The 27,420-nt window shown below is 44.9% G+C and overlaps 1 protein-coding gene across 1 annotated transcript in view; it reads left to right on the top strand.

Annotated features, from left to right (window-relative positions):
- The first annotated feature begins 4,556 nt into the window (after nt 1-4,556).
- The window catches only part of LOC147896292 (uncharacterized), an 83,674-nt gene continuing 60,810 nt past the window's right edge, over nt 4,557-27,420 (top strand). Inside the window, exons 1-5 of the mRNA XM_087382259.1 lie at nt 4,557-4,658; nt 4,845-4,895; nt 5,160-5,250; nt 5,363-5,438; nt 5,556-5,655. Coding sequence (XP_087238385.1) covers nt 4,557-4,658; nt 4,845-4,895; nt 5,160-5,250; nt 5,363-5,438; nt 5,556-5,655 — 420 coding nt within the window. The remainder of the gene's footprint in view (nt 4,659-4,844; nt 4,896-5,159; nt 5,251-5,362; nt 5,439-5,555; nt 5,656-27,420) is intronic.

The raw sequence follows: 27,420 nt of genomic DNA, 5'->3' as shown, positions 1-27,420 counted from the left end.
GAGGAGGCCCAACAGACCCGAGACTAGGGGACAACACTTGGCTTTAGACGGATGCCACATGGACAGATAGCAAGATACCTAGGGTGCTAGGTGGTTTTGGATATCATGGTGGAGTAGCAATTTGCTCCGGTTCTTATTGGAGCTTAGCCAAGCTTTCCTTCATAGGCAAGGCTCTAGATGCCAATCAAGATTTACTCGCCACATCCTAGTACATTGCTTCATGCTAGTGTTTCCATAGGGGTTGCATGGGACAGCCCATAATACTGGTGCAAAACTTTCTCTTGTGGGTTCGAGCATCACATGGAACACCAGGGCTAAAGTGGCCTGGCAGATAGTGATCCTTCCACAATCACGACGTGGGTTGGGCATCATAGACCCGAAAATGCAAGGCCTGTCACTCCTTGGCAAGTTAGTGGTTCAGGGTCTCACACTCTGCATAGAACCCTGGAAGATCCTCCTACAAAGACGACTTCTCAGGAACACCCCCCAAACAAGTGCGCAGTGGTAGTGGTCTTATTAGTGGATCTTCTTGGAGTCACCGCTCATAGGGAAGGGTTTTTCATTCATGAGGAGATTGATGAGGGTCTGGTGTAGGGTCTCAAGGAGACTCATTTGGGCCAGCCCTTCGTAGAAGGAAGAGTTTGAGAGACAACCAATTCTTTGGCATCCAGAGATTGGAGATACAAATGGATGGTTGGTAGGGGTAGAGGACAAACATTGGATGGGCACAGTGGGACAATGGACCAACAAGATCCTTTGGGACCTAGAGACATCTCCCCAAAGACCCAAAGGCCAGGGGATGGGCACTCTCTCATACGCGAGGAGAAAATATACTGGTGGCACCGATTGATGTTGTGAACCCTGGACACCCCACTGTCAGGACGGTCAGTTCTCGAGGACAAGGGTGCCTCTCAAGGTCCGGTACTTTAGATAGCATCTGGGATTCATCCGTTGTTGCAGGTTTTACAGGGTGGGTCATGGTGGTCTCCTACATGGTGAGTCAGAGAGGGAGACAAAGGAGCTAGCAGCCTTGAGGATTCGAAGTGGCAGATGATCAAGGTTGTTGGCCGCCTGGGCAAATAATGGCATATAGATCTGACCACGGTCCTATCTAGCATCTCTAGCTGTAGGTGGGCATGCCCCTTAGAGATGTTCATCAGTGGGACCCAGGGGAGTGGTTCTGGCTGGTACGATAGGGGCACTCTAATAGGATAGAGGAGGTGCCCTTCTTTTTATACACAACAGGTATTAGTAGACACATTTCTAGATAGAGGCAACAGCATGGACCCCCCCGAGAGAGTGACACTGGCTGGAGTAGGCGGTTCCCAGGGGGATCATCAGCTACTTCTGGCCATGATTATGGCCAGCTTGAGACCATGGAAGATATCGTACTTCTTCTGGATTTTTGGCTTTTTGGATTGTGCCTGGGACATAGAGGATGTGGAGAGATTTCACATGGGGGATGGTGGTGTGGCTCACAAAGGGACACCATGCTTTCTCCATTGATACGATCCATTCCGTGCCCGCTCGCAACCTTTGCTGGAGGATATTGTTTGGGAGATAGTGGCCAGCATCACTTCTTGGAACATCTAGGTTGCCCATTGCAGCAGTCAGGTGATGGGAGGTTCCTCTGGCAACTACAGTGGTGGCCATTTAGCTAGATATCATCTTCACTTTGCGTGCCAATTAGGAGCGGGGTGTATGCACAAAGATGCAACATAGAGACTACATGAAGGAGGGAAGAATTGCTCTTGTAGTGATATGTGTCAAGCTCTACAGGTGTTCAAAAAACAAGTTTTGACAGATTGTGTCTCATTGTTATGCCAATAGGGCGAACGTTATGACGAGAAAAATTCTGGTGAGAGCGCGAGTCCGCTTGTAATTCAAAATATCGCCCACCAACACATCGCGTCGTGGCCCCAAAAGTGCCCCTAATAGGCCAACATCACTTCTTGAAACATCTAGGTCACCCATTGCACTCAGATGATGTGAGGTTCCACCGCCAATATAGTGGTGGCCATTTGGCTAGAAATCATGTTCACTCTGCATGCTAGTTAGGAGCGGCGCGTATGCACGAAGATGCAACACAGAGACTACATGAAGGAGGGAAGAATTGCTCTTGTAGTGATATGTGTCAAGCTCTGACAAATTGTGTCTCATTGTTACGCCAATAAGGCAAACATTACGCCGAGAAAAATTCCAGTGACAACGCGATTCTGCTTGAGATTTAAAAATATCGCCCACCAACACATCGCATCGTGGCCCCAAAATTGCCCCTAAAATTGGCTACACCCAATCATACATCGACCCATAGGGAGAAAAGTAGTAGTGCCATTCTCCATATCCAAACGGGGCTTTTATGAAGCACTTAAAAACACATATTGGAAATACGTATTGGAAAACTGATTTTAAGAATTATCCCATATTAGAATGGTATTGTCACTCTCCCTATGAAGTTATGAAGAATTGCATTAACACCATTCTCCATAACCTTCAAAGAGTGAAAAATATTAAAATTAATTTAAAGTTTAAATTTAAAAACTAAGCAAATATTTTCAAATTTAGTTTATTTCCCGCTCTTTGCCTCTTTTAATCTCCTTCCCCATGCATTAAGACTAAAGCATCCCTCATTGGATTCTTAAACCCTAGTTCAAAAATCAAATTTTAAATTAAGAGTTGCGAGGAAGGGAAGAGGAGCGTTTCTATGGTCTAACAAGGGAGGTAGGGTTTGCATTTGCCCATGAGTCTTTCATCGAAGCTCCATACTTGTAGCATGAAGTTTGGCCACTCATATGTTTAGTTTTAACAATGCTATGATTGCTCCCATTTTCTCAATTATATTGGAGATTTAGATCCAAGGACCTTGATGGCAAAAGACCCTTGATGGGAGATCAACCTTTCTTGAGGAGGAATATGTTATACATTTACATGTATTGTTATTTTGAATGAGATATCTTGAGGAAAGCTTTTTGGGCATGTACCCTCAAATATCTGGTGGATACTCAACCCAAAATTTTGAAGATACATGAACTATTGATCCCCAAACACATAGGGACTATTGACTAGTCCCTAAATACATGGGGGTGTGAAAAAGGTGTCTATGGATATCCAAATTTTTCTCCTATAAATACGGGTAGGATTGTGCGAAGCAAATATTGGGTGTGCATGCTACTTTCTCAATGGTCACACAACCACTTACATATCAGTAGTCATAAACCATTTTTTGAGACATGGCTTCTAGATGAGCTTCTTTTTAGACTTTTGGAGGTTGATGAATCATACATTGAGTTTCCTTATATGTAGCTCATGCTAGGGATGATTTGATTTGATTTGTAATTGCCTTTGATGTTGACATCGACAACAAGCTCTCAATCCCACAATAAAAGGATTTTGTTCTAACATATCTTTCTTGTGGACGGATGTAGGTAAGAAATGCGTTCCCAATGCATTTTTCCATTTTTGTTGAATACAATATTCCTCAGCTTTGCAAAATTGCACCGTCGACTGTCTATGAGCCATAACTTGTCTTGTATATTTTGTGATTTGTCGGAGTCTTTGTATTTTTTGTGGAAGTTACACACACACACATGAGAAGCAAGTCTTTATAACTAGCAGGGCTATTGTCCTATTTTGGCTTTGTTTTAAATCACTCCTCCTTTAGAGTTGTTGCCTTCAACACCTACTGATACACAATGATAGTGCACATAAGCATTGCTTAACAATGCTCTATGCAACTTGGCCTCTTGTCATCTCCATTTTGAAGACTCTTGGTCATGTTAGGTTTATGAATAGAGCAACGGAGTGCCAATACTAGTGCCATGCACCCTCAATGCACCCAGTTGTTACATTGGAGAACTCATGTTGAAGAGAATGGATCGAGTGGGATGGAGATGTCGACAGGAAGAGGATGGAGAGGCCAAGTGTGAGGGTAAGGCTGGGTTAACACCACCCGCTGGCCATCCTCCAAAGAAGGTGCTGTGAAGAGCTATTGTCTTAGTTTGCCCAATACGGGGGGACGGGCCTAAACATTGATCCATGAAGGCGCCCACTCCATGGCCAACACCTACATGATTGGCCCATTCCATATCGCTACACCATTGGTGCATAAAGTAAGAACCTGATGACCGCGCCAGCTCGTGTGAATCTGCACACCCAACAGCCATCCTCCAATTCTATTTCCTCCTGCATGGGCGGGCAAGTGGTTTGAACCCACCCTGAGAATGACCAAGGACAAGTTGCATAAGAAGGGGAGGGGTTGCAAACCGGCAGACCGGATGTCAAATGTCAAATTAGGTTCACGTGTAGTGGTGTTGGAGGGTGGATGAAACCAGTTTCTGGTGAGCCATGAGAAGGGAAACCATGGTGAAAGAGTGGAGAGGCTCGAAGAGGGAAGTGTGGTTAATTAACCAAAGGATGGTAAAGTTGGGATAAGGTACGTGCGAGCGGGGGATGTCCTAACAGATTGAAAAGTTGGCCACCTTTCTTTTCTACCACCTTTCTTCTTCTTCTTCTTCTTCTTCTTCTTCTTCTCTATATCCATACAGCTCGTCTTGGCTATGGCGATGGCTTCCTCTCCCACCTCGCTCCATCCTCTTCGACCCTCCCACTCCTTTTCCCAATACCAGGGTGGCTCCTCTTTCACTGTCTTCACCGCCCAGGTCCGCCCTTCCCTTTCCTTTCTTCTCGCACTATCGCATTCCTGATCGCCTTCCCTCCCATATCTCCTTCCCAGCATTCATTGCCTACTTGTTCCTGGTTCCCGCAGTGTACCTCAGTCGCCCTCTTTCGCGGATTCCATTTCTTTCGCTCATAACAAAATCTGTTTGGCTTTGTCACTTTTGCAGGGCAGCAATCCCCTCGTCAATTGTAAAATCTCCGGAAAATACGTCCACAAGGTGACCCAACATCTGTCTTGCCTTTTCCGTCTTTTGCTCAGAGAAAATAAATAATGCTGGATATCAACATGCTTTGTACGGGCATGGATTCCCGGATCCTGCAATACAACTTTTATCATCTATAATTACAGGACTTCTTTATGTTTTCTCGTAAGCTTAAGGTCGATGCGGCGTTACGTTTTCTCGTAAGCTTAAGATCGATGCGGCGTTCGCGTGACCTTGTGTCATACTGATATAGCTAGAGATTCTGCTATCGACTGGCAGATATATGACAAATCTGTGAAAGGCTACGTGTATAGTTGCTCTGGTGGAATGTCCTCAAAGATCCAGTTGCCCAAAGATGATAGTAAATCAGGTCTGCAAGCCAGTACAATCTGTATCCGCAGTCACAGCTTTCCCTGCTGATGTCGTTGTGAAGCGTTCTTGTATTTGTGAAGGACGTCTACTGACAAATTCACAGTCGACAGGACTTCAGTTAATACAACCTTATCTGGTCCTACAGCTTTTCGTGCCAAAAGGGCAACACTTCTCTTTAGAGCTAAGGTAATAGTTGAAAATGCGTGCCACGTATCCTGCTTGCCTGCGTGAAGAAAATTAATGTCATTTGATCGTTGAACTTTCCGAAATCGCAAGTTTACTAAACCCTGACTTGATGTGTAGTGTTACTGACACGAAGAGCACACGAAGAAAAATGTATTTCTCTACATCTTTCAGCGAGCTGAAGGCCACACCCCTTCATTGCCAGATTCCTTTGTCAATGGTATGTCGCACTCTCCTCCTATGCAAAATCACATTCTATCCGAAACGTATTCTCCACGTAGAATGTATTGGTCTGCTCGTCATATATGGTATGATTAATTAATCTTAGAATAAACTATGCACGGGTTGATTATATAAGGTTTACAATGTGATGTAAAGACCTATATTGAATTGTTTAAGATCGATTAGGTAATGGGACTACCTGATAGCACAGGAGCGGGTTTTTTCCTTTTTTCAAAATCAAGCATTTAATGTCAATTTGAAAAGGAGGTCCAGCTAGAAGCTTATATTTGCTCGCATGTCTTGGCTTTCCATTATATTGTTGAGCTCAACATGACACAGAACAAATCGAGCAGCTTAGTGTGCTGGGTCAACATGGAATTGATTATCCACTTAATTTACCAAATATTGCACATAGAACAAGGTGTTGTGCTGCAAGAGGATACATTAGTCCAGCGTTTCGACATGGGACACGTGTAACGCCTGGAATGAGCTCTGAAGTTTTTAAGACTCTGTGGATAGAACAGAAAAGAACCTTAGAAGTCAAAAGAGAGCTCATGCAGAGTAGTTGTAAATAGTTTTCTGCCTGCAAAGATAGGGAAGAAAGGCATACAGTCGTTGCAAATCCCTGTGAAAGATTGTAATAAAACCCCTCAGACTCCAGGGTTTTGCCAAACAAAACTTGAAGATGATAACAGCTTCAAGGTTTAGCTATAGAACAATCCCAAATCTTTACAGGAAGTAAGCACATTCAAGGGTGTCAACCTCTGATGGGATCAATATCTGCCTGCCTCACAACAGTCCTGAAGTACAGGCGATTGCCCTCAGATAATTTCCAAGCAATGAACGTAGGGAACTACATAACAGATGTGGGATCGCTATAGTTCTACTTTCATGATTGCTCGTAGGTATCTTCCATAATCAGAGCAGGAGCATATTCCAAACTTCAAGCACAATTAGGAATGGAGAGCGAAGAAACAAGAGACTAATGCAATTCATAGTTCCAGATGTTTGGAATCTAGGCATGCACATTCCAAATGCCATAGAGCTTGCTCTCTTCGTCTGTCGCTCCCCCCCCGTCCGTCGCTCCCCCCCGTCGCTCGTCCGTCGCTCCCCCCCCTTCCGTCACTCCCCCCGTCCATCCCCCGTCGCTTCCCCCCGTCGCCCCCCTCGTCGCTCAGCCTCCGTCGCTCAGCCCCGTCTGTTACGCTCTAGTCGAGGTAGCGTGACCTCGGAAGAATCAGTCGACATTTCCCTTAAAGGATCTATCTTTGTAATATATTTGTTTGCGCTTCATGTAATGATCGGGAGGGAGTTAATGTCAAGGTCCTAGGTGAGGGCTGATAGCTCCAGACTAGGTAGATCTAAGGCCAAGGGCCTAATGCAAAGGTTGTGCCTAGGGGCAAAGAATTTAATGCATCCCAAGAGAGGGGTGAAATATTGCATTAGAAAGGCCCTATATGGATAACATGTGGCATCTAGATCTATCTAGGGAATTGGGGCTTGCTGAGGCTAGAGAGAGAAGAGAAGAAAATTATTCACGTTGATTTTCGAATGGAATCTCCGTTCTGCTCGTTAGCCTCAGCGAGATATGGCTGGGAGGTGATACATGGTGTTGCTCCTGTGATACGAAGTAGAGATTAGGAAAGAATGTTTTACAATTGGTATCAGAGCCGAGGCTACGAAGTGGAGAGGATAGAGCTAGATCGTCAAACGACCTGAGCGCCAAATCGACGGACTGACTGTTGATGCTATGTGGTGACGACAAACGACTGGCCTATGCATCGATTGGCGCTGGCATACGCAAGTTTGTCATAGAGCGTTGGAGCGGAGGGTTCTTGTAAGGCCCTTCGACGTTGACAGTCCGTGATCGATCGCAGATCAACGGAAAGCCCAGGCAGGCACGGGAGACGTGAAGCGCAGGTGTGAAAAAATCGTTGACGCCAAGAATTCGGGAGCAGGGAAACCAATTGGACGAAAGTTGAGGCTTTTGAGTCATTGTTAGAGCGTGGGGATCCCGTAAGGCACTGACGGACAACGGGAGTTCGTGACGGTGCCTGATCATCGCAGTGCGCTAGTCGAACGAAAAAGGTGGACGAACGTCATCCGTCTCGTCTTATCACTGCTTGGAACGCTGAGGTGGCGTAGATCAAGCTGGCTGGCCCGTGATTTGCTGATTTGGCACACGTGTGCTCTAAGTTCTCCAGCGCTGGGCAACCTGCTCGTAAGCAGTGACTGGAGCGACGACCCATCGAACCTTGGGGACGCAAATTGGGCGTAGGAGCGCAGGGCTGGTGAAGGTAGACGATAGGTTGACGAACAACCTATCGGTTTCGTCCAAGGCCACGCAGACCTCTCTTAGGCTGTGACACATTCCAAACATAAGTAAAAGAAAACAGAGGTCGTATCAGCTGCGAGCAGAACACTACGTGGAGGCTGCAGGCTTCGGGGACTCGAATTGCGTGGAGCTTCCAGGGAGCATCAAATTTTCCTTCATTATAAGATTTCAGTTTTTGTTGTGCAGCCTATTATTTCTGTACAGCAGAGTCTACAGTTACTATGCCTGTGTGTATGCATGTGTGCTTCGGTCAGAGTCAGTTTGCAGGAATTTCCCTAGTATAGGGAAAAGCGCCATCTGAGATATATGCCTATGTTAAATGCCTGATCAGTGTGAATGTGGGATTGCAGGAATTCCCTAGTATAGGGAATTGTGTCAGACTGTTAGCACACCTGTTAGCACACTGGATTGTGTCAGCTGGTAAATACAGTTTGCTAGTGGTGTTTTTAAAATAAAAAAAACCCCAAATCAAAACACAACAAAACAAACCAAAACACCCATTGAACAGAATGGAAGCAGAAGAAGGAGCTTCCAGGAGGGACTCTGGTGAATCAGGAGTCCGGCCGACCCAGCAGGTGTCGCGCCCAGTAGCTCATACTTTATCTGGCAGGATTGCATTGCTGGAGGATGCCTTGCAACAGTTGTTAGCGCAGCAATTACAGGCCAATGCAGGGCAGTCCGAACTTAGGAGAGCGATACATAGTATGTCTGCCAGACCTTCTCGAGAGGGAGTGGTTCGCAGCCGAGTGGTCAAGCCAAGCAGGCGAGACCGGCTGAAACTCCTAAACCAAGTACCACCATTGGAGTGAAGAGGAAAGTAACCCCAATGGCAGCCCGGGCTCGGTCTAAGTCTCCCTTGAACCCAGAACAAAGGGAAAAAGCGAGGAGAGAAGGCTTATGTTTTGGTTGCCTTCAGCCTCATCAGTGGAAGGATTGTCCACGTAACAAAGATCGTCGGATGGCTGAGATGGTGATCTCAGAGTGCGACGTGGAGATGGAGGGAAGTCCCAGAGCGGAAGAGATGCTGATTCAGCTAGCGGGATCTTCTCAGAGGTTAGTACCTTGTTTGTTATGTGTGTCTGTTGCTAAGCTAGTGACGAGTGCACCTGATAACATCCTATCTAAGCCCGCAGCAACGGGGTATACAGCCTTTAATGATACGGAGTTAATTAAAATGAAAGGGCAAGTGGCCAATCATGATGTCATTGTGTTGTTTGACTCGGCGTCAACTCACAATGTGATTAACTCCAAGCTCGTGAAGAGGCTGAAATGAAAGACAAGTCCATCTGACTATGTGTATACAGTCAGGATGGCAGATGGAAGTTCAACTGAAGTATGGGACCAAAGGGTTACCCAGCTGGAGCTTCGGATTTAGGACTATGCTGAGAAGCTTGATTTTGAAATGACCAAGCTTGCTCATGCAGATATAGCCCTGGGTATGGCGTGGCATTCTAGGAAGAATCCAGCCATTGATTGGAAAAAGCACGTATATCAATATGAATGATGTGCTTTATGTCTTGCGAGGTGAAAAAGATATACCTCAGGGACCGTTGGTTTCCGTGATGGAAATCCGAAAAGCTCAAGTAGAGTTTTTATTCCTTTACACAGCATCGGTAGAGCCGGTTGATGATTCTTCGGCTAGCACTGATGTTATGCAAAGCGGTGAAATGGCCAAGCTGGCTAATCTTATAACAGAGGAGTTCTCTGAATGTTTTAGGGATGAACTACCTTATGGGTTACCTCCAGAGCGGAAAGTTCAACATAAGATTGAACTGATCCCGGGGGCAGAACCTGTAAATAGACCTCCCTATAGAATGAGTTTTACTGAAGAGGCGGAGGTGCGTAGACAACTGGAAGAATACCTCAAGTTGGGGCAGATTCAACCAAGTTTCTCACCTTTTGCTTCGCCAGTGATATTAAAGAAGAAAAAGGATGATACGTTTCGCCTCTGTATAGATTACAGAGCATTGAATAATATCACTGTTAAGCACAGGTATCCGATGACTCGGATTGATGATTTGCTAGATGCATTACATGGAGCCGTGATTTTCAGTAAGATAGATCTTAAGTGTGGCTACCATCAAATCCGGATTAGAGCCGAGGATGTGCATAAAACCGCTTTCAGAAGCAGGTTTGGTCATTATGAGTTTTTGGTAATGCCCTTCGGACTTACCAATGCTCCAGCGACCTTCGTCATGCTGGAAAGTTCGTAGTACATTTTATTGACGATATCCTGATATTCAGTAAAAGTATTACTGAGCATCGTGAACACTTAAGAGTAGTGTTCAGTACTTTGAGGAAAGCCAGTCTTTATGTAAATAAAAAGAAAACTATACTGTGTATGGTTAGGCTTGAATATTTAGGGTTCATAATTACTCCACGGGGGGTAGAAATGGATCCGAAGAAAGTGGCTGCGATACTAACTTGGCCAATCCCTCAGAGTCTGACCGCGTTGCGATCATTCTTGGGATTTGTCCAGTTTTATAGAAGGCATATCAAAGGATATTCCGGAATAGTATCGCCATTGACTGATCTGACCTCAGATAAAGTACCTTTTACTTGGGGGCAGAATCAACAAGAAAGTTTTAACACCATAAAACAAGCTGTGGTCTCAGGACCGGTGTTAAAAATAGTTGATCCCCAAAAACTATTGTTCCTAGAAACCGATGCAAGTGGCATTGCGGTAGGAGCAGTTCTCCTTCAAGAGGGAAGGCCAGTAGCCTTTGAAAGCAAGAAGCTTTCTCCCTCTCAAAGGAATTGGCCAACTCATGAATTGGAGTTGTATGCTGTTATCCATGCTTTGAAAACATGGAGGCATTATTTGTATGGCTCAGAGTTTTATGTGGATGTGGATCATGATACTCTGAAACATTTTTGTAAACAGCCTGACTTGAGGGGCCGCCAAGCTAGATGGGCAAAGCTCATGCAGGAGTTTAATTTAACGATTCGGTACCGAAAAGAAAAAGACAATAAGGTTACTGATGCGTTGTCTCGCATTATGCACAACCTGAGTTTCACGGTATTAGAGAGTGCTCTAATGACCGAGATTAGAGAAACTCAAAAGGTGGACGAGTTTGTCCATAGCTTATGGCCTAAGGCTCATGTGTTAAAACCCGGGGAAAATGAAAAGGATGACCTGGCATCCAGAAAAGGCCAAACTTATGCAAGATATACCATAAGTGATGATATGCTGAAAAGAAATGGCAAGGTTGTAGTGCCTAGTCAGAATGATCTCAGGCAGAGAGTCATTCGACAGTGCCATGATAGTCCATGTGGGGGACATCTAGGAGTCGAGAAGACATATGATCTCGTGAAGCGAGATTTCTTTTGGCCAAAGATGAAAAAGCATATTCATGAATATGTGACACGGTGTTTCTCGTGTCAGGTAAGCAAGGCCGAGCAGGTGAAGCCACCCGGACTTTTACAGCCCTTGGAAATACCACTAAGTAAGTGGGAGAGCATTTCCATGGACTTTATTATAAGGCTACCTACGACGCAAGGAGGGTATGATTCTATCCTTGTGGTGGTTGATCGTCTAACCAAGATGGCTCACTTCATTCCGACTAGATAGTATGTTACTGCCCCGCAAGTGGCGGATTTGTTCATTAGACATATATTTCGTCTGCATGGATTGCCTAGATCCATAGTGTCAGACAGAGATGTCAGATTTACCGGTCATTTTTGGACAGTGGTATTTGAGACACTAAGGACTGAGTTGGGAATGAGTAGTGGGGATCATCCTGAGACGGATGGTTAGACGGAGAGAGTCAACCAGACTTTAGAGGATATGCTGAGAGCCTATGTGTCATTGAGGCAACATACGTGGGACAAGTGGTTGCCATTGTTGGAGTTTGCCTACAATGATAGGAAACATTCCTCTACTGGGTTCAGTCCATTTGAGCTGAACTATGGTTATAGACCAGCCAATCCAACTATAGTTGGAGTACCTCAAAAAGTGCCTAGTGCCGCGAACTTTGTAGTTCAGATGCGGGAGATGCTAGCATTTGCGAGAGCTAATATTTGCCAGGCTATGGATAGAGCCAAGGTGTATGCGGATGAAAACCGGTCTATAAGAGTATTTAAGGAAGGAGAAAAAGTTTTTCTCAGAGTTCCTTCGCACTCGAAGTCGCTGACTTCAGGAGAGTGTGCTAAGTTATCACCTCGATACTGTGGGCCGTGGTTAATTCTAAAGAGAATAGGCAGTGTAGCCTATAAATTAGAATTGCCACAGGGGTGTAAGGTGCACCCGGTTTTTCATGTTTCGCGTTTAAAGAAATTTTTACATACAGGTGACTCACTAATCGAAGGTGTGATTTTGTTTCAGGAGATAGAGGATATTGCAAGGCGCAAACCAACAAGAATCCTGGACCGAGGAATAATGCAAATACGAAATCGGAAGATACCCACGGTGTTGGTTGCATGGCATGGTCAGCCTCTATCCGAAGCTACCTGGGAATCCGTATACCAGTTGCGGAGAGTGTTCCCAGATTTTATCATCGAGGACGCTGATGTCTGAAGAGGGAAGGATTGTTACGCTCTAGTCGAGGTAGCGTGACCTCGGAAGAATCAGTCGACATTTCCCTCAAAGGATCTATCTTTGTAATATATTTGTTTGCGCTTCATGTAAATGATCGGGAGGGAGTTAATGTCAAGGTCCTAGGTGAGGGCTGATAGCACCAGACTAGGTAGATCTAAGGCCAAGGGCCTATAATACAGTTATATCATATCATCTCTCTCTCTCTCTCTCTCTCTCTCTCACACACACACACACACACACATATTTTTTAGTAATACTTTATATTACTATGTGGGAAACCTCAAAACGAGTTAAAAAACGACCATGAAGTACAAAAAGAAAAACATCACTTGTCAAAGGAGACAAGAGGTCGAGATAAAAGTAACCAAAAGGAAAAGGAGGCAATTTACATTCCAGCAGGTGGCGACATAAAGACAATATCCTCCAATGTGATTGTACCAGAAAACCATTGAGTGAAGCAGTAGTGCCATCAATAAAATGCAATTTCTTTTGACCCTTGTGATTCTTCTGACATGAGTAGGAAGACAAAACCTTTGTATCACTCGGTCAAAACTTGTTGGAGCATAGGATGTACATCCTCAAGTGAAAAAGTGATTTTATGTTCATGAGAAGCTACGTGAGTATCTTACTCTCTCAAATCCACATTCTGTTCCGCATACTGTCAAAACATTAGGAAAAATCAAAGCTCATTTTGGGGCCTTTTAGTCCAGAAGGAAAATAGCCCTCTGCCAATCAAAGAAAGACCAGCGTAATGTTGGAAAATTTCAAAACAAGGAGAAAAAAAGAAGACCATTGAGTTTGCATTCAATGAGGATACCTGAGCTACTTTATTATATCTGATGTAGGGTGCAGAATTTAGTGTTTTCAACATAGTGGCACGTCCGGAGCGGGCCAAAACCCTCGGGACGACTTTTGAAACGCTGAAAACGAACAACCGGAGCCCGGAGAAGGCAAAAAAGGCCCGGAAAACCAACTATGCAGAAGAATGCGATTTGACAGGTTGGGATCACCTGACCTGTCAATTCTGCACAATTGGTTTTCCGGGCCCTTTTGGCCTTTTCTGGGCCTCTAGTAGCATTTCAAAAGTTGTTCCGGGGATTTTGGCCCGCTTTGGACACACCGATGGACTCAAAAATACCAAAATCTGCACCCTATGTCGGATATAATAAAGTAGCTCAGGTATCCTCATTGAATGCACGTCTGCCTAGAATACGTACTTTGGCAGTTTGCTTTATGATAGCATTCATTTTTGAAGCAAGAAAAAAGAGAAATATAGCAATTTCTCTCAAGGTCCCAAAATGAGCTCTGATAGTTTCTAATGACTATATACAAAAGAGAGATATCCACCTATAGCTCAAAAGACTGCGACCCAATGAGCAGAGAGGAAGGCTGAGACTCAACTCGACTCAATGACGAGTGAGGACTTAACTCCAACCAAAGGAGACGACTGAACTGAAGAAGGCTCCCAGGAATAAAAAATATCAGCGCCAGAAGGTGTTGAAAGAGTGAAGCAAGAGAGAACATCAAGAGGATCCATTTGGGACATCAGCGGCAGCAAAGGTTCAGGCATAAGGGTATACAACATTGAAAGAGCCTGGAATGGATTTGACAAGGAACCGAAGGAGATAGTGAGACTGAATCTTTTCCTAAGGGTGCACTCATCTCCGTTATTTGTTATTCTTTGGCAATACACCTTACCAAACTAGAGAAGAGTAGAAGCCTGATGGATAGACAAAGTACCCTTCACATTGTGTAAATCCCAACAATTAAGTATTAAAAAGAGTCAAAGATACTGCACTTGTCATACTAAAAGGCTAGAGACAAAATAAGCACTTTGTGATTTTTCCAACAAAGAAAAAGGAAATGCCATAGCAGTGGAAATGTGACAGAAATAAAAACCCATAAGGCCAACTAAAGTCTCTTTTGAGAGACATGAAACTAGAGAAGGTGGGGCGGTTAAGGAAGCATTAGCCTGCATTGCAAACCTTGCAAACTAGCCCAAAGAAGCTTGATATCTCCTTTATGATGCTTGAGAAGATCCAATAAAGGTTCTAGCTGTACCTAGATTGAAACTTTCAAGAACTTTATGCATGGAGGTTTTTGTATGTAGTTATGGTTGTTGAGCTATTTTTGACTTGTGTTAGCATTGGCAACTTGAACTATAGTCTCATCAACCACATTGTGTGTAGCGTCAATGGGTGCCTCTATATTATTATCTTGATTTGTAAGAGCTTGCCTCCTCATGATTCTCATTCTCTTGTTGTGCTTCTAGTACCTATGTGTGTATTTCTTGCCTTCATACTGATAGCCTATAGATTTTTTTTCACTCACTCAACCTTCCTCAGTTCAAGACTCAGCTTCGAGCCTCCAGCAACGCTTCCAGCTAGCATATGTGCGAGGTTTGGGTGTCCTCTTTCCGCAGCATAGCTCCATCTCCCGCATGTCGTAGTTAGGAGAGTGGTCTTAGCACAGTTTTGTATGCCAATTTGGTAATCATGTATAAATAAAGTAGTGCACTACAGTTAGGTAAATCTCATGTGTCTTTCATGCTTGAGTTTTCTGCACAGCAAGTCTTAGTGCTACTCCAGGAACTGCTGGGGTAGTGAGAAAGCCATTGAAGCTAGGGAAGCAAAACTGAAAACCTGGGAACTTCACATGCACTCCTGGAAAGTGTGGAACTGTTGTCTGCATGACTGTAGTGAGGGAAAGCTGGAATGAACCGGCCTCCTCTGCTGACATGATAACTGCTGAGGGTAAAAACTCTGCCACCCTCTTGGAATCTGGAACTGTGAATGGAAACGTCTCCTGAAGACCTTGTGTGATGCCAGGAGCTGTGAAAACTGTAACTGTCTGTCTGAGAAACTTCGAGAGAGATGGAACTATGGGCTCTCTCCAAGGAGCTGAGCGATGACTAGCACTGCAGAGAACCCCTCCAAGGAGGAGACTGTACTAGATGCTCTCTGAAGGAACGGACGAGCTGCTGGGAACCCCTCTAATGAATCAACTGAATGGGATGCTACCTGAAAGAACTGAGATGTCCAGAACTGTTGAGAACACCTCGTCTACCATGAATCACTGGTATGCCTCTCAAAGGAACTGAGAGATGGCTGGCATAGCTACTTCCTGATGGGATACTAGGACTAAGCATGTCCCCCTGAGGTACTGAGGAAGTACTAAAGCTGCTGAGCACACCCTGATGAATCAACCGAACTGTTGTCATCACCAAGGGAACTGCCGGTGTAAACACTGGTCACTGCTACTGTTGGTGGCTCATGATCTAATGGAGAGGACACTATATGACTAATCTCGGAGTATAGGATACAAAAATGGGAAGGCCTCGTCAACCTCTCTGCTCACTGGTACTGCAACTGCTACATTGGCTCCTAGCTGCTGATGTTGCCCACACTGCTGTTGCTGCCCACACAGCTCTAGCTCTAGCAGTTCCGCCATCAACTGCAACAGAAGCCAGTCCCGTCTATTGAGCTCTCAGCAGGGGGCATCTCTTCTTCAATTGGACTTGCCCATACCCTAGACCACTCTACATCAACAAGTGATTTGCCCGGCATTGTGAGGTGCATTGCCTGATTGGGAGTCCTTCCATTGGACATGGTAAACATACTTTCTTGAAGTGATCTTGATGTGAACTACAATAACTTCTCCGATTACCTCTTCGGGTGCTCATTGTGCCCATGGCATCTATCTTGACATCGGTGACCCTCACTCATCCATTTTGAGAGTCACCATGTGAGTGCTCCATGTAGCTACCCCATGGACTTCACCGACACATATTTTTGGACATCCATGCCTAGTGCTTCATTGACATCGTCATCGACTTGCAGGGATGTGCACACATGTGCATTAGCTACTTGGAGGACATCTCTTACTCCTAAGAGATCTATTTTTATTATTCCTACAGCTTGATGTATTTTGGGATCCTCTGCCCTGAGTAGTCTCCCTAAAATGATATTATTGAGTGTTTAATTAAAGGTCCTCTGCCTTGGATAGTCCTCCTAAAAAGATGTACTGGTTTTCCTATTTTTTTGGTGTGTGGCTTCTTAACATGTCCTGTTATGAAGCCAAGGGGGGATGTACTGTGGGAGCCATATATATTGGCTTTGATAGGTCTATTTGTTTATCAGGCCTGGCTTGAGAGTTCCAGGATGTTGGTGCATTGGTCTCCTAGACCTCTGAGTTGGTCATGCATCCATGCATGATGAGCCTCTAAGCCATGCTAGATGAGATTTCTATGTTATGCTCACTAGTCTCTGAGCCATGCTCACTTGTCTTTGAGATTATGTGGGAACCATGTCTAGTTCCAGACCGGCATGCACAGTTTTGATGACCGTCATTGTCATGTTCTGTTCTTGGTTCCATTCCAGTAGTCTCTCACCTTGCCTTCATGGGGGGGTGCTGGAATATGAAGCCAAAGTGAGTCAAAAATGAGTGTACTAGGTGTCTAGGGGATGTTTTATAGTCTAGTGAGTCCTAGACATGCCACGTGTCATATTGGGAGTTATCCCATATACACTATGGCTTTTTAGAGTATAGTGTCACACTATATAGTGTTGTACTTGTCTTGAGTCTTTGACGTCAGTCAACATCAAGCTTTATATCATGTGAGTATTTTGGTTATCATTGCCTAGCACTTGTTCTTTCATTTGCTTTCCATTATGCTTTCCATATTTCCATTCCGTTCCTAGTTAGCTTAGCATTCTCCTACCTCCATGTCTCTTCAGAAAGAATAAAAGCTACTTGCAGGCCAAGCCTTGCAGAAACATTCCCAATGCTATGAGCTCTCCTAAAGCCATTGTGTCCCTACTTTAAACGAAGCACAATAGATGACACTATGAGGTACACTTGAAACCATCTTGGTCCTGCTCCCAAGTCAAGTGTAGGGTGTAAACAGTGTCCAGCCAGACTCTCACTGTGGTGGTCGCACGACAGGTTTGATGTCCACTCATTACTAAGCTGCAACTTTCAACCTAGATATGCCAGGCTGTAAAACTAGCCACCATCTCCCAAACATTATCCTTGCATGGAAGGGAAGGGCGCCATGGGGATTTATTACATCAGTAATCTATTTATGCACCATCGAGTCTCTTCTCGCCACGTATGCTAGGGATTCTCCCTTTGTTTTGAACTAGAAGGTATGAATGTCCTCTGTGAGCCAAGCTACCTGCTTCATTTAAACACACGAGGTGCAATGATCTTGAGCATGCACTTCCAAATCTATTGGACAATGCCATAACATGTTATATACTCATAGGCAACATATGTGGCAATGTCATTTTCTCTCGCCACAAACCAATTAGTAGGCCACTAGAGATCGTCCCTGGCCAGTGATGACTAGCAGCTGGGTTCAAAGTTTGGAGATAAGGTCATTTGAGACCTATTGTTGAAGCCAATATCTCTTATTCTAGATCATCTCGGGAAGGAGACAAGTTGGAGAGGTCTACCAATGCATGTAGTATAGGAAAAGAATGTTATCCTCATCACATTGCTTGTGTGTTGCCCTTGATTTTATTCCACTAAAGCGTCATAGTTGCAATCAAACGCATTTGGTTCAATCTCAAAAACTTCAAACTCTGCTTGCTTTGGCCTTGCGCTTACAAAAAGATCTAACAGGTATGACATATGAATCATGAAGGATGATTGTTCAATGGCAAGGGATTCTATCTACATCTTTTGTATGATCGTCTATGAATGGAGAATTATGAATGTTGAGTGGCAAATGGTAAATTCTAGTTCAGCTTTCAAGTTTTTATGCGTTTTGACACCTCAACAAGTGGAGTGTTGCATATATAACATGCATTTATAAAGTTCATGCATTTTCATAATGTTTATAGAATAGCATCTCTGCATATGTGTGTGTGTGTGTGTGTGTGTGTGTGCACGCACGCGTGCAGCATGGGGGAGGTTTGAGATGGAGTTCGACCTTGCTCCTCCTTTGTTTCCAAAGCCATCTTCTCCTTCATTTGTAAAGCTGCCTTCTCTCGCTCCATTGGACCCTTAGGCTCCTTTCACTTTCTAGTTTGTTGCAGCAGCTCCAACTGTCCTCTCGCAACATTCCGGCAAATAGAAGCGGGCACTTCAGTTCTCAAATTCCACACAGCTCAATAAGATGCCAACATTTGATTTCTCAAATTTCCTCCTTCATCTTTGTAGTTGGACCTCCTTTGTCATCTCTGTGAGGAGTTCTTCTTCCAAACACAAGATTTAGGTTCATCGATGTGTCGGTTCTCCCCTCTGAGTCTCTCCTCCATAGTATTTCTCAGATGCAACAGCATGGAATCTCCCTCAATTTTACGGGGAGAGTTATGATGGCATCTATGTTACCCACATGGTTGATAGCAGCAGTTGGCATCAATAAAATTGACTCTTTTGTCTTCCTCGACATGGGTTTGTACTATGCTCGTTGCATAGATGTGGACACAATCTATCAGCTGGTAATCGTGGGTAATCGTGGCACGGGAACATGGTGCTGGTTATTTTGCTTATGATATGTCTTGGGATTTCCTTTTCGACCAAAGCCAAGAATCTCTTGCATTATCGTCCTATGTGGGTCACCCTAAAAGCCTTGCTGATACCTCTTTTCCCGCATATTTTCTCTAGTGCAGCTGAGTGCTACACCTTCCCAAGTGGGATTTTTTAGTGTTGGGCAGGGAACCCCGAATTCCTATTTGTAGGATATGGAATAGTCATACCTTTGTGTTTAGATACTAATTATGGTTTGGCGCATCCATTTCGCATTCCTTTACAATTTACTTCCTTCCCAAGTACGTGTTACAAGTGTAGACAAATTACCCACTTGGCTCGGAGCTACCCTTCATCCTCATGTCAATCTGCCAATGTGTCACATGCACCAGGGTCAAGCCCAGGTGGCAGTGACAACTGGCTGCCTAGCCTGCCTGAAATGGCCCAAAAGGGCCTGGTTTTATAGGCAAGGGCCAGCACCTGGTCAGCCAAAACCGACCAGCCAGCTGGTTGTGCTGGCCCAAGGTTGGCTGGTTCCCAGACCCCGTATAAAGGGCCTTCAGCCCCCCTTGTCACTCACTCAGCCATCCTCAGGACTCAGCTCCCAGCCTCTAGCAGCGCTTCCAGCCAGCATATGTGCAAGGTTTGGGTGTCCTATTTCCGCAGCATAGTTCCATCTCCCGCATGTCGTAGTTAGGGAAGTGGTCTTAGCATAGTTTTGTATGCCGATTTGGCAACCATGTATAAATAGAGCAGTGTACTATAGTTAGGTAAATCTCATCTGTCTCTCATGCTTGAGTTAGCGTTTTATATTCATCTATTTTCCGCACAGCAAGTCTCTGCATGTTACATTGAAATCAGAGCAGTATGGTTCCTTCTAATCTGAGTTAGGTTAGAGGGAGTCCTGGCAGCAAAGCTTAGTTATGGGGACTCAGTTAGCAGAAGAGGGAGCATGTTTGGGATATTATCTAATTTTGGGTTGGGGGGAGTCCTGGCAGCAAAGCTTAGTTATGGGGACTCAGTTAGCAGAAGAGGGAGCATGTCTGGGATGTTATCTACTTTTGCATCTACCCCGGACTAGTGGTAGTACCATACTCCATTAGCCTCTCCCTCCCAACCTTTATCGCACATCGGGCCGGCTTCTGTCTTCACCCGTATGCATTTACACCTTGCGGGGCAAGGTTAGGGGGGATTTTTTCCCCCCTCTGGCAGTCATTATTACAGCAGTTGATGGGTCTACCAGCCTTCCATCATGGGCCTGTCCAATAGAGAAGCTCTCAAGAAAGTGTTCAAGGAGCAGGATCATCTCCTTGAGCAGGATATGCTCTTTTCTGAGCAGCCCGAACAGGACAAGAAGACAAAGGAGGATGCAACGACATTGGACCATTTTCGGCTTCTGTTGGAACAGGAAATCCTTGAGGCAGCCACGAAACTATCAAGACATCGTGCGGACTTGGCAGCATATGAGGTTCAATGCAGGCGAGAACGAGAGCAGATGCTTGTACAACACCAACAGTTTCTTGTGGCCTGCTCACAGTTTCTTTCCTCATCCGTAGTACCGAGACAGATGCAGGAGCGTTGCCTCGACACCCAGTTTGGGAGATCATAGGAAGCATCGCAAGCTGGCATATCTGGACTTCCAGATGCGCGCAGACTGTAGGAGCTCAGACTACCTCTACTACCCAGACCCTAGCAGATATCTGGAGCACGAACATTCACACACTCAACGGTTAGTGGGATCAGATCCAGGGAGAGTCCCGGGCAGGGAAGGAAAAGAGACGACGTTTCCTTCGCGACTGGGATCACCGGGAGTTATTCTTCCAGCACTCCACTCAGAGTCTTCAGTGGCATTACGCCCCTCCACCGTGGCTGTTTGTCCACTCTCCGATGATTATGCCCTAAGAGGCTTGTATTTAGCATTTTGACTTCTTGGGCTGAATCCGTTTTGTGATTACAGCCCGCTGGCCTTAAGGCCTTCTTGTACTCTCGCTTTCAAGTAATATAACTAGCACTACTTTTTGCACAAAAAAAATGTAGGCAGCCATTTCCACAGCGTGCTCTCAGGGGTCTTCCATCCCTAGGGCGAGCTTAGCTCATTCCGCATGGCCAGATGATGAGACTCTTGGGTCTACCACCCACGGGGATCATCTAGCTTCAGCAACCTCTTCTCTTGGAGTTTCCACCCGAGAGGATTAGTTAGTTCATGCAATTACATTGGATGGGTCTTTTACTTGACCAGCAGCTTTATCATGTCCAGTTAGCTCCTCTGGGTCTTCCACTCCGGGAACTCAATCAGCTCGATCAGCTTTAGCAGGGGAACAAATGGTTTTCGCAGCTATGAGGGACATGTCTTCCACCCTTGGAGATATCTCAGATCCATCAGCATTTGCCATAGATGAGCCTCTTGGGTCCATCGCCCGAAGGAGTTGTCTATCCCCCATAGTTAGTTCTCTTGAGGATTCCACCCAAGGAGGCACTCCAGATGCAACAGATAGGTGTGATGGATCTTCCACCCATCAGGCCTCTTCATCAGCTCTGGTCAGTTCCTATGGGACTTCCTCCCTTGCAGCTTAGTTGGCCACATTAGTTTTAGTCGGCATGACTCACATTTCACCTTCTCATTAGGAGTGTTCAGCACTAGGGGTCTCAGTGTCTAGTCCCACTAGCTGTGATGCTCAGCAGGAGAGGGCATCTCAAGAGTTTGCCAAACCAGTATCAGGCCTCGCAAGAGGGAGTACCCTCATAACTGGAGTCGCAGGTATAGCTATCACTAGTACGGAGGTTGATGATTCCTCGGTAGTTCGTGAGGATAGTCATGCAGTTCCCTCCGCAGCACCCCTTCCTCAGCACTTTAGGGAAGAGGGCTATTGCTGGTCAGCGGAGAGGAGCTGTTGCTGGCCAGCAGAGAGGAGATGAGCAGATTGCGGGTGGAGCCAGATGATTTTGCTATAGATCACGGGTGCAGTATGCGGAATCACAAAAATGGCAGGGGGATTTGGAGCAGTAGAAGCAAGTGGAAAGAGGAGAAATGGCGGCTCAGTTGGCTGAGCAATGGCGGGCAACTCCAAGTCGTGGTAGAATCTCAGCATCATGTCGTAGATGGGTAGCTTCACGTTGGTGAGGCTTGGGTAGGAGGAGAAGAGCTCACGATGGAAAAGAGGAGAGCTCAAGGGAGAGGTCAAGTGGAGGAGAGGACCTTCCAAGGAGGAGAGAAGGTAGCTTCATGGCTACTCTCTTACCTCAACCTCTTGGAGGTGGCTCTGATACCATATGAGGAGACATGGAGGTAGGATAATGCCAAGCTAACTAGGAACAAAATGGGAATATGGAAAGCATAGTGGAAAGGAAAATGGAAAGCAAATGAAGAACAAGTGCTAGGCAATGATAACCAAAATACTCACATGACATAAAGCTTGATGTTGACTGATGTCAAAGACTCAAGACAAGTACAATACTATATAGTGTGACACTAGACTCTAGAAAGCCATAGTGTATATGGGATAACTCCCAGTATGACACGTGGCATGTCTAGGACTCACTAGACTATAAAACACCCCCTAGACACCTAGTACACTCATTTTTTACTCACTTTGGCTTCATATTCCAACACTTTCATGGGTTGCAAAACCCACTAGTTGTTAGTCGCCTTGCTCCTTAGGCAATGAGCTTGAGCGTGGAAAAAGAGCGTGTGAAGTTAGGGGTGTAACTAAATGCAAACCACAAACAACTGATAATTTTCCTTTTGTCAACCCCCTTGCATATAAGCTGATCATTGTTTGGAATAATATAAATTGTTCTAGAACTAGTAGCATGTAAGTTGATCAATTTTTAAAAAATCTTTTGAATTTCTTAAATTTTCATTTTACTAATTGTGATCCCACTCTACAGTGTAGTGCTCTGAACAAGAGGTAATGAAGCATTTTAAATTGCACTAATTCTTCAATAGAGATTGTACATTAGGTCTCTCCTACATATTCCTGCATTCACCATATCCTACTTTGTTTGTAGTGAGCAATAATACTCGCGCACGGAGGATCAAACCACACTAAATGCAACTTATGGAATGGAAACATAACTAGTTCAACAACAGAGACTCGCAATTATGTCCGAAGACCTACAATTCCCACGAGTCCACTTTGCAGGCTGGACAAAAACCATTCCTATTATGTCCACGCATGGACATAACTAGGCTAGTGTTATGGAGGTTAGGTTAACCTATGGTCATGTGTCCTAACCTTGAGACAGTTAGGACACCTGGTACCTTTGGTACACTAAGGGGAGTGTTAGGCTTCAGACACATACATCTATATAAGTGAGAGCCATTACTCACTTGGGGGATTCTCGGGAGTAGGGCCTCCTTAGAATACCCAACTAGGTTAAGATCCCATCCAGGCCTGTGTCTCCCTAATGCATCTATGCATAGTTGGGGCTACGTGGTTTGGGATGCCTAGTCTTACCTGCGTCGGGCTATAATCAAAGGTTGCTTGACCTCTAGCTCGGGGGTGATCCTAAGGGATCTACGGTTGGGTGGTGATGCACTAGCCGATACCACAAGTGTCCCTGTGTTTATATTCTGATAGTGGTCTACCATGGAGATAGAGGAGACCTTGGATCCCTAGCTTAGGGGTTGTTTCATTTGGTATCAGAGGTCTATCTTCTTGATTCTAGAGCTTTGAATGCTTTGTCTCCTTGCTGCAATTTCCTGATTGATATTGCGTACAAGAGGATGGATTAGTGAATTCGTGGTGCTTGAATCTTGAGGTTTTGATTGGAGTTCTAGGCAGTGAGAGAGAATTTGAGCTGTTGGAGAAATTCATTTTTTGGATTTAGGATTTCGTTTTTGCTGTCCTGCCTTTGTTTGCAAGTTAGAACACCTTGCAAGCGCAGGGGAAGGTCGAGAGAAGAGCAGGAAGAGAATTTGCAGCAATTAGAGAGTGTTTTCAATGAAAACAAATTTTCAGAAATAGCTGACTTTGAAGGAAATTCGCTGCAGATTTGGGGCAGAAGCAGTGCCTGGCAGGATGGATTTCTGCAGAATTTTGATCGTACAACAGCTTGGAATAGGCACATTGCTGTTCCAAGGCTGGCGATGTAGAGAGAGGTTGATTGTGCCTGATTTTTTAGGCCTGGAGCAGCCTGGAATAGTCGCATGCCTGTTCTAGAACTGCAATTTGCAGTTTGGAGCTGCAGGCAAGTGCGAATTGTGGAAAGTAACTTTATGTTACATGCACTAGAGCCAGGCATAGGTGGCAGTGACAACTGGCTGCATAGTCACCATCTCATAACATCCCAACATAGCTTATTCGCATGGTTTTTGGGGCATTCCACGAGCCCATTGGCAAGCCCATCAGGTCACCCATGGGTCAGCATCACGACTAACCAAGTCAAGTCAATTGACTTGACCAAGCAAGTCGGTCAACCGATCCTGCAGGTCGGTCAACCGACTAGTCTGGTCGGTCAAAACAACAGCCAATTGGTTGGTTTTCCAGCTCGATATAAGGGGCTATTTTCCCCTCAGTTTGGCATTCGGTCTCCAGCCTCCAACAGCAGTTCCAGCCCTTATGCATCCCTCAGCTCGTCCCCAAGCACACCATATAGCAAAAAGTTACAGCCCTTGCAAGAAGTGACGAAATTTGTTTCTGCGCGCGAATTTTGTTCTGGAGCTCAATGATTTGACAGCCCAAGCATGATGCAGCCAGCTCAACATGGAGCTGTCCATCCTCTTCATCATTGACCTCTGCTCCAACCTGCCATTTGCTCCTTCTACTTGACATTCTCATGGAGCTGCTGCCCACAAGTTGGTGCCCGTATTCTGTCCGCCATTTCTTCCTCTCCTACATCTTCATTGTGCCCGTCATTTTTTTTCCTTTTGCCTACCATTTCTCCCATTTCTTCCTCAGCCCTCCATTTCTCCCTCAGCTCGCTTGTGCCCTTCATTCTATCCATCACTCTTCTCTCTCCTAGCTACCAGCTTTATGGGTTTGCTTTCCACCAACTCTCTCCTTGTGGACAAATTCAAGAGGGACGGATTTCCCACATGGCAAACAAAAGTGCAACTCCTTCTCATGAAGGAAAATGTTTGGGATGCCATAGAAGATGATGAAGCACTTGAGGCATCAACGGAGCTTCAAACACGAAAGATTTGGAAGCAACACAATTCGAGGGCCATCGCAATCATCGGGCTTTGCCTAGATGATTCATTGATTCATCACATCGACTTCAAGTCCAAGGCAAAGGAGATTTGGGCACGCCTTAAGAATATATTTGGTACCAAGATCACCAACTCCAAGGTATTTCTAAAAATGTAATTTTATAAGCTGAAAATGGAAGAGTCTGATACTTTGAGTGCGCATATAGCAAAAATTCAATCTTTAGTTCAACAACTCTCCAATTTGAAGTGTTGCCCGGATGACGAGGACAAAATGGTTGTCCTGATGACAAGTATGAAAGGGATTTCTCGCTTTGAGAATGCCCTTGAAGTACTTCACATTGCATCGACTACATTCGAAGATATGGTGTCTCTTTTGCTTGAAAAGGATCGCCACATTCAAGCCATTCAAGTGCACTTACTGCAACAAGCTCGGTCATACGGAGGACAGGTGTTACCAGAAGCTTGCTCAACAACAATCGAAGGATCATGCCAGTTGGGTGGCATCCACCACTAGTGATGATGCAGACGAAGATGACCTGCCGACATAGGATCATGCTCTTACAGTCTATCTCCCGCATCTAGAGGATGATGGAGATCATGATTTTGCTTTCTAAAGCATAATATATTTGGGTACTCTGCCCTGGGGGTGTTTCCCAAAAATGAATGCAATAAATCATGTGTGTTGAGTCAATAAAGGTCCTCTACCTTAGATAGTCCTCCTCAAATGATGTATTTCTTTTATATTTTTGGTGTGTGGCTCCATGTTCCTCATTAGTCTTTGGAGCCAAGTGGGGATGTACTGTGGGAGCCATGTGTTTTTTGCTTTGATAGGTCTATTTGTTGGTGCGTTGGTCTCCTACACCTCTGAGTTGATCCTCTGAGCCATGCTAGATGAGATTTCTATGTTATGCTCACTAGCCTCTGAGCCATGCTCACTTGCCTCTTGAGATTGTGTGGGAGCCATGTCTAGTTGTAGATCGGCATGCACAGTTTTGATGGCCATCTTGTCATGTTCTGTTCTTGGTTCCATTCCAGTAGTCCCTCACCTTTCCTCCATGGGAGGGTGTTAGAAAATGGAGTCAATTTGAGTGACTTTTAGTGTGTTCTAGAGTAGTACTATACTACTTTATATCCTAGAGTGCCATGTGTCACTATTGGACTTATCCCATATACATTTGACACTTAGAGTGTGTGTGCCTATCCTATAAAGGCATTGTACTTTCGTTGTCATTTTCATCAAGCCTCATGCCTTTCTTGATCATGTAAGTACTTTGCTTAGTTGTATATTTCTTTCTCGCATTATTTCATTTCCATTATGCTTTCCTAGTCTTGCTTTTCCTTTCCATTCCATTCCATGTCCTAGTCTTGCATCTTCAGAGACTCTGATGCTTTCTAGCGTGTAGAGAAACCTGAATTGTGTTTTTATGAAAATTTAAGTTCATTTTCTGCAAGACACACCTATGAAGCATGCCTCAGTTGTGATTATGTTAATGATAAGCTTGCTGTCTCAAAAAACAGCAAACAGGATAAGATTGCAGCAGCTGTTTTACTGATAATAACACTTAATCCATGGATTTGGGTGCCCACATTGTGTTGGGATATCTCAAGGTGTATGCCCCAGGCACACCTTGGTTTCTATGTGTGTGTGCTAGAGGCACAGTTAGGTGCCCATAAGCACTGTTAGGTGGTGGTAGAAGCCACATAGGATGATTGAGAGAATCTAGGAGCAGATTGAGGAGATGATTGTGGAGCTCAAAGGTCATCAGTGATGTCAGTGATCATGTAAGAGGTGCCTACTTAAGGACCTCACCTTTCTTCGTTCCATAAGCAAGAATTCTGAGTTTGTGTTCACTCCATGCTTTCTTTTCAGTTTACCAACATGGTATCAGAGCCCTTTGATCCCCCTTGAGCCCATTTGTGCCACATCATCTTCTTCTTCTTCATCTTCACCATTTCTTCCCAAATCTTGCTAAAGCTTGTTCTCCTCCGTTTCTCCTCCATTCTCCAAGCCCTTCCTGTTGGAGATACCTCTCAAAGGGGTGAACCTTAACCTGCAAGGAATTGAAGTATCATCATCTCTGCTCGTCGCCATTTCGCGCAAATCGTCGAATCTCTGTTCTACGTTTTCTCTGAGCCTGCTCCACCTTTCTCTAATTCCTTTCAGGGGAAGCTTCTCCATACTTTGGGCTATCTTGTGTTGAAATCTGAGCAGCAATGGCTGCATATTCAAGGAGAAAACAAAGAAAAACTAGTCGACTTTGAAGAA

This window comes from Dipteris shenzhenensis, chromosome 12 (assembly GCF_047967505.1).
Source record: "Dipteris shenzhenensis isolate YYH24624 ecotype China chromosome 12, Dip_SZ_1.0, whole genome shotgun sequence".
NCBI classification, from domain to species: domain Eukaryota; kingdom Viridiplantae; phylum Streptophyta; class Polypodiopsida; order Gleicheniales; family Dipteridaceae; genus Dipteris; species Dipteris shenzhenensis.
Note: the sequence above shows the minus strand (reverse complement) of the source record. Positions and strands in the feature narration are given on the sequence as shown.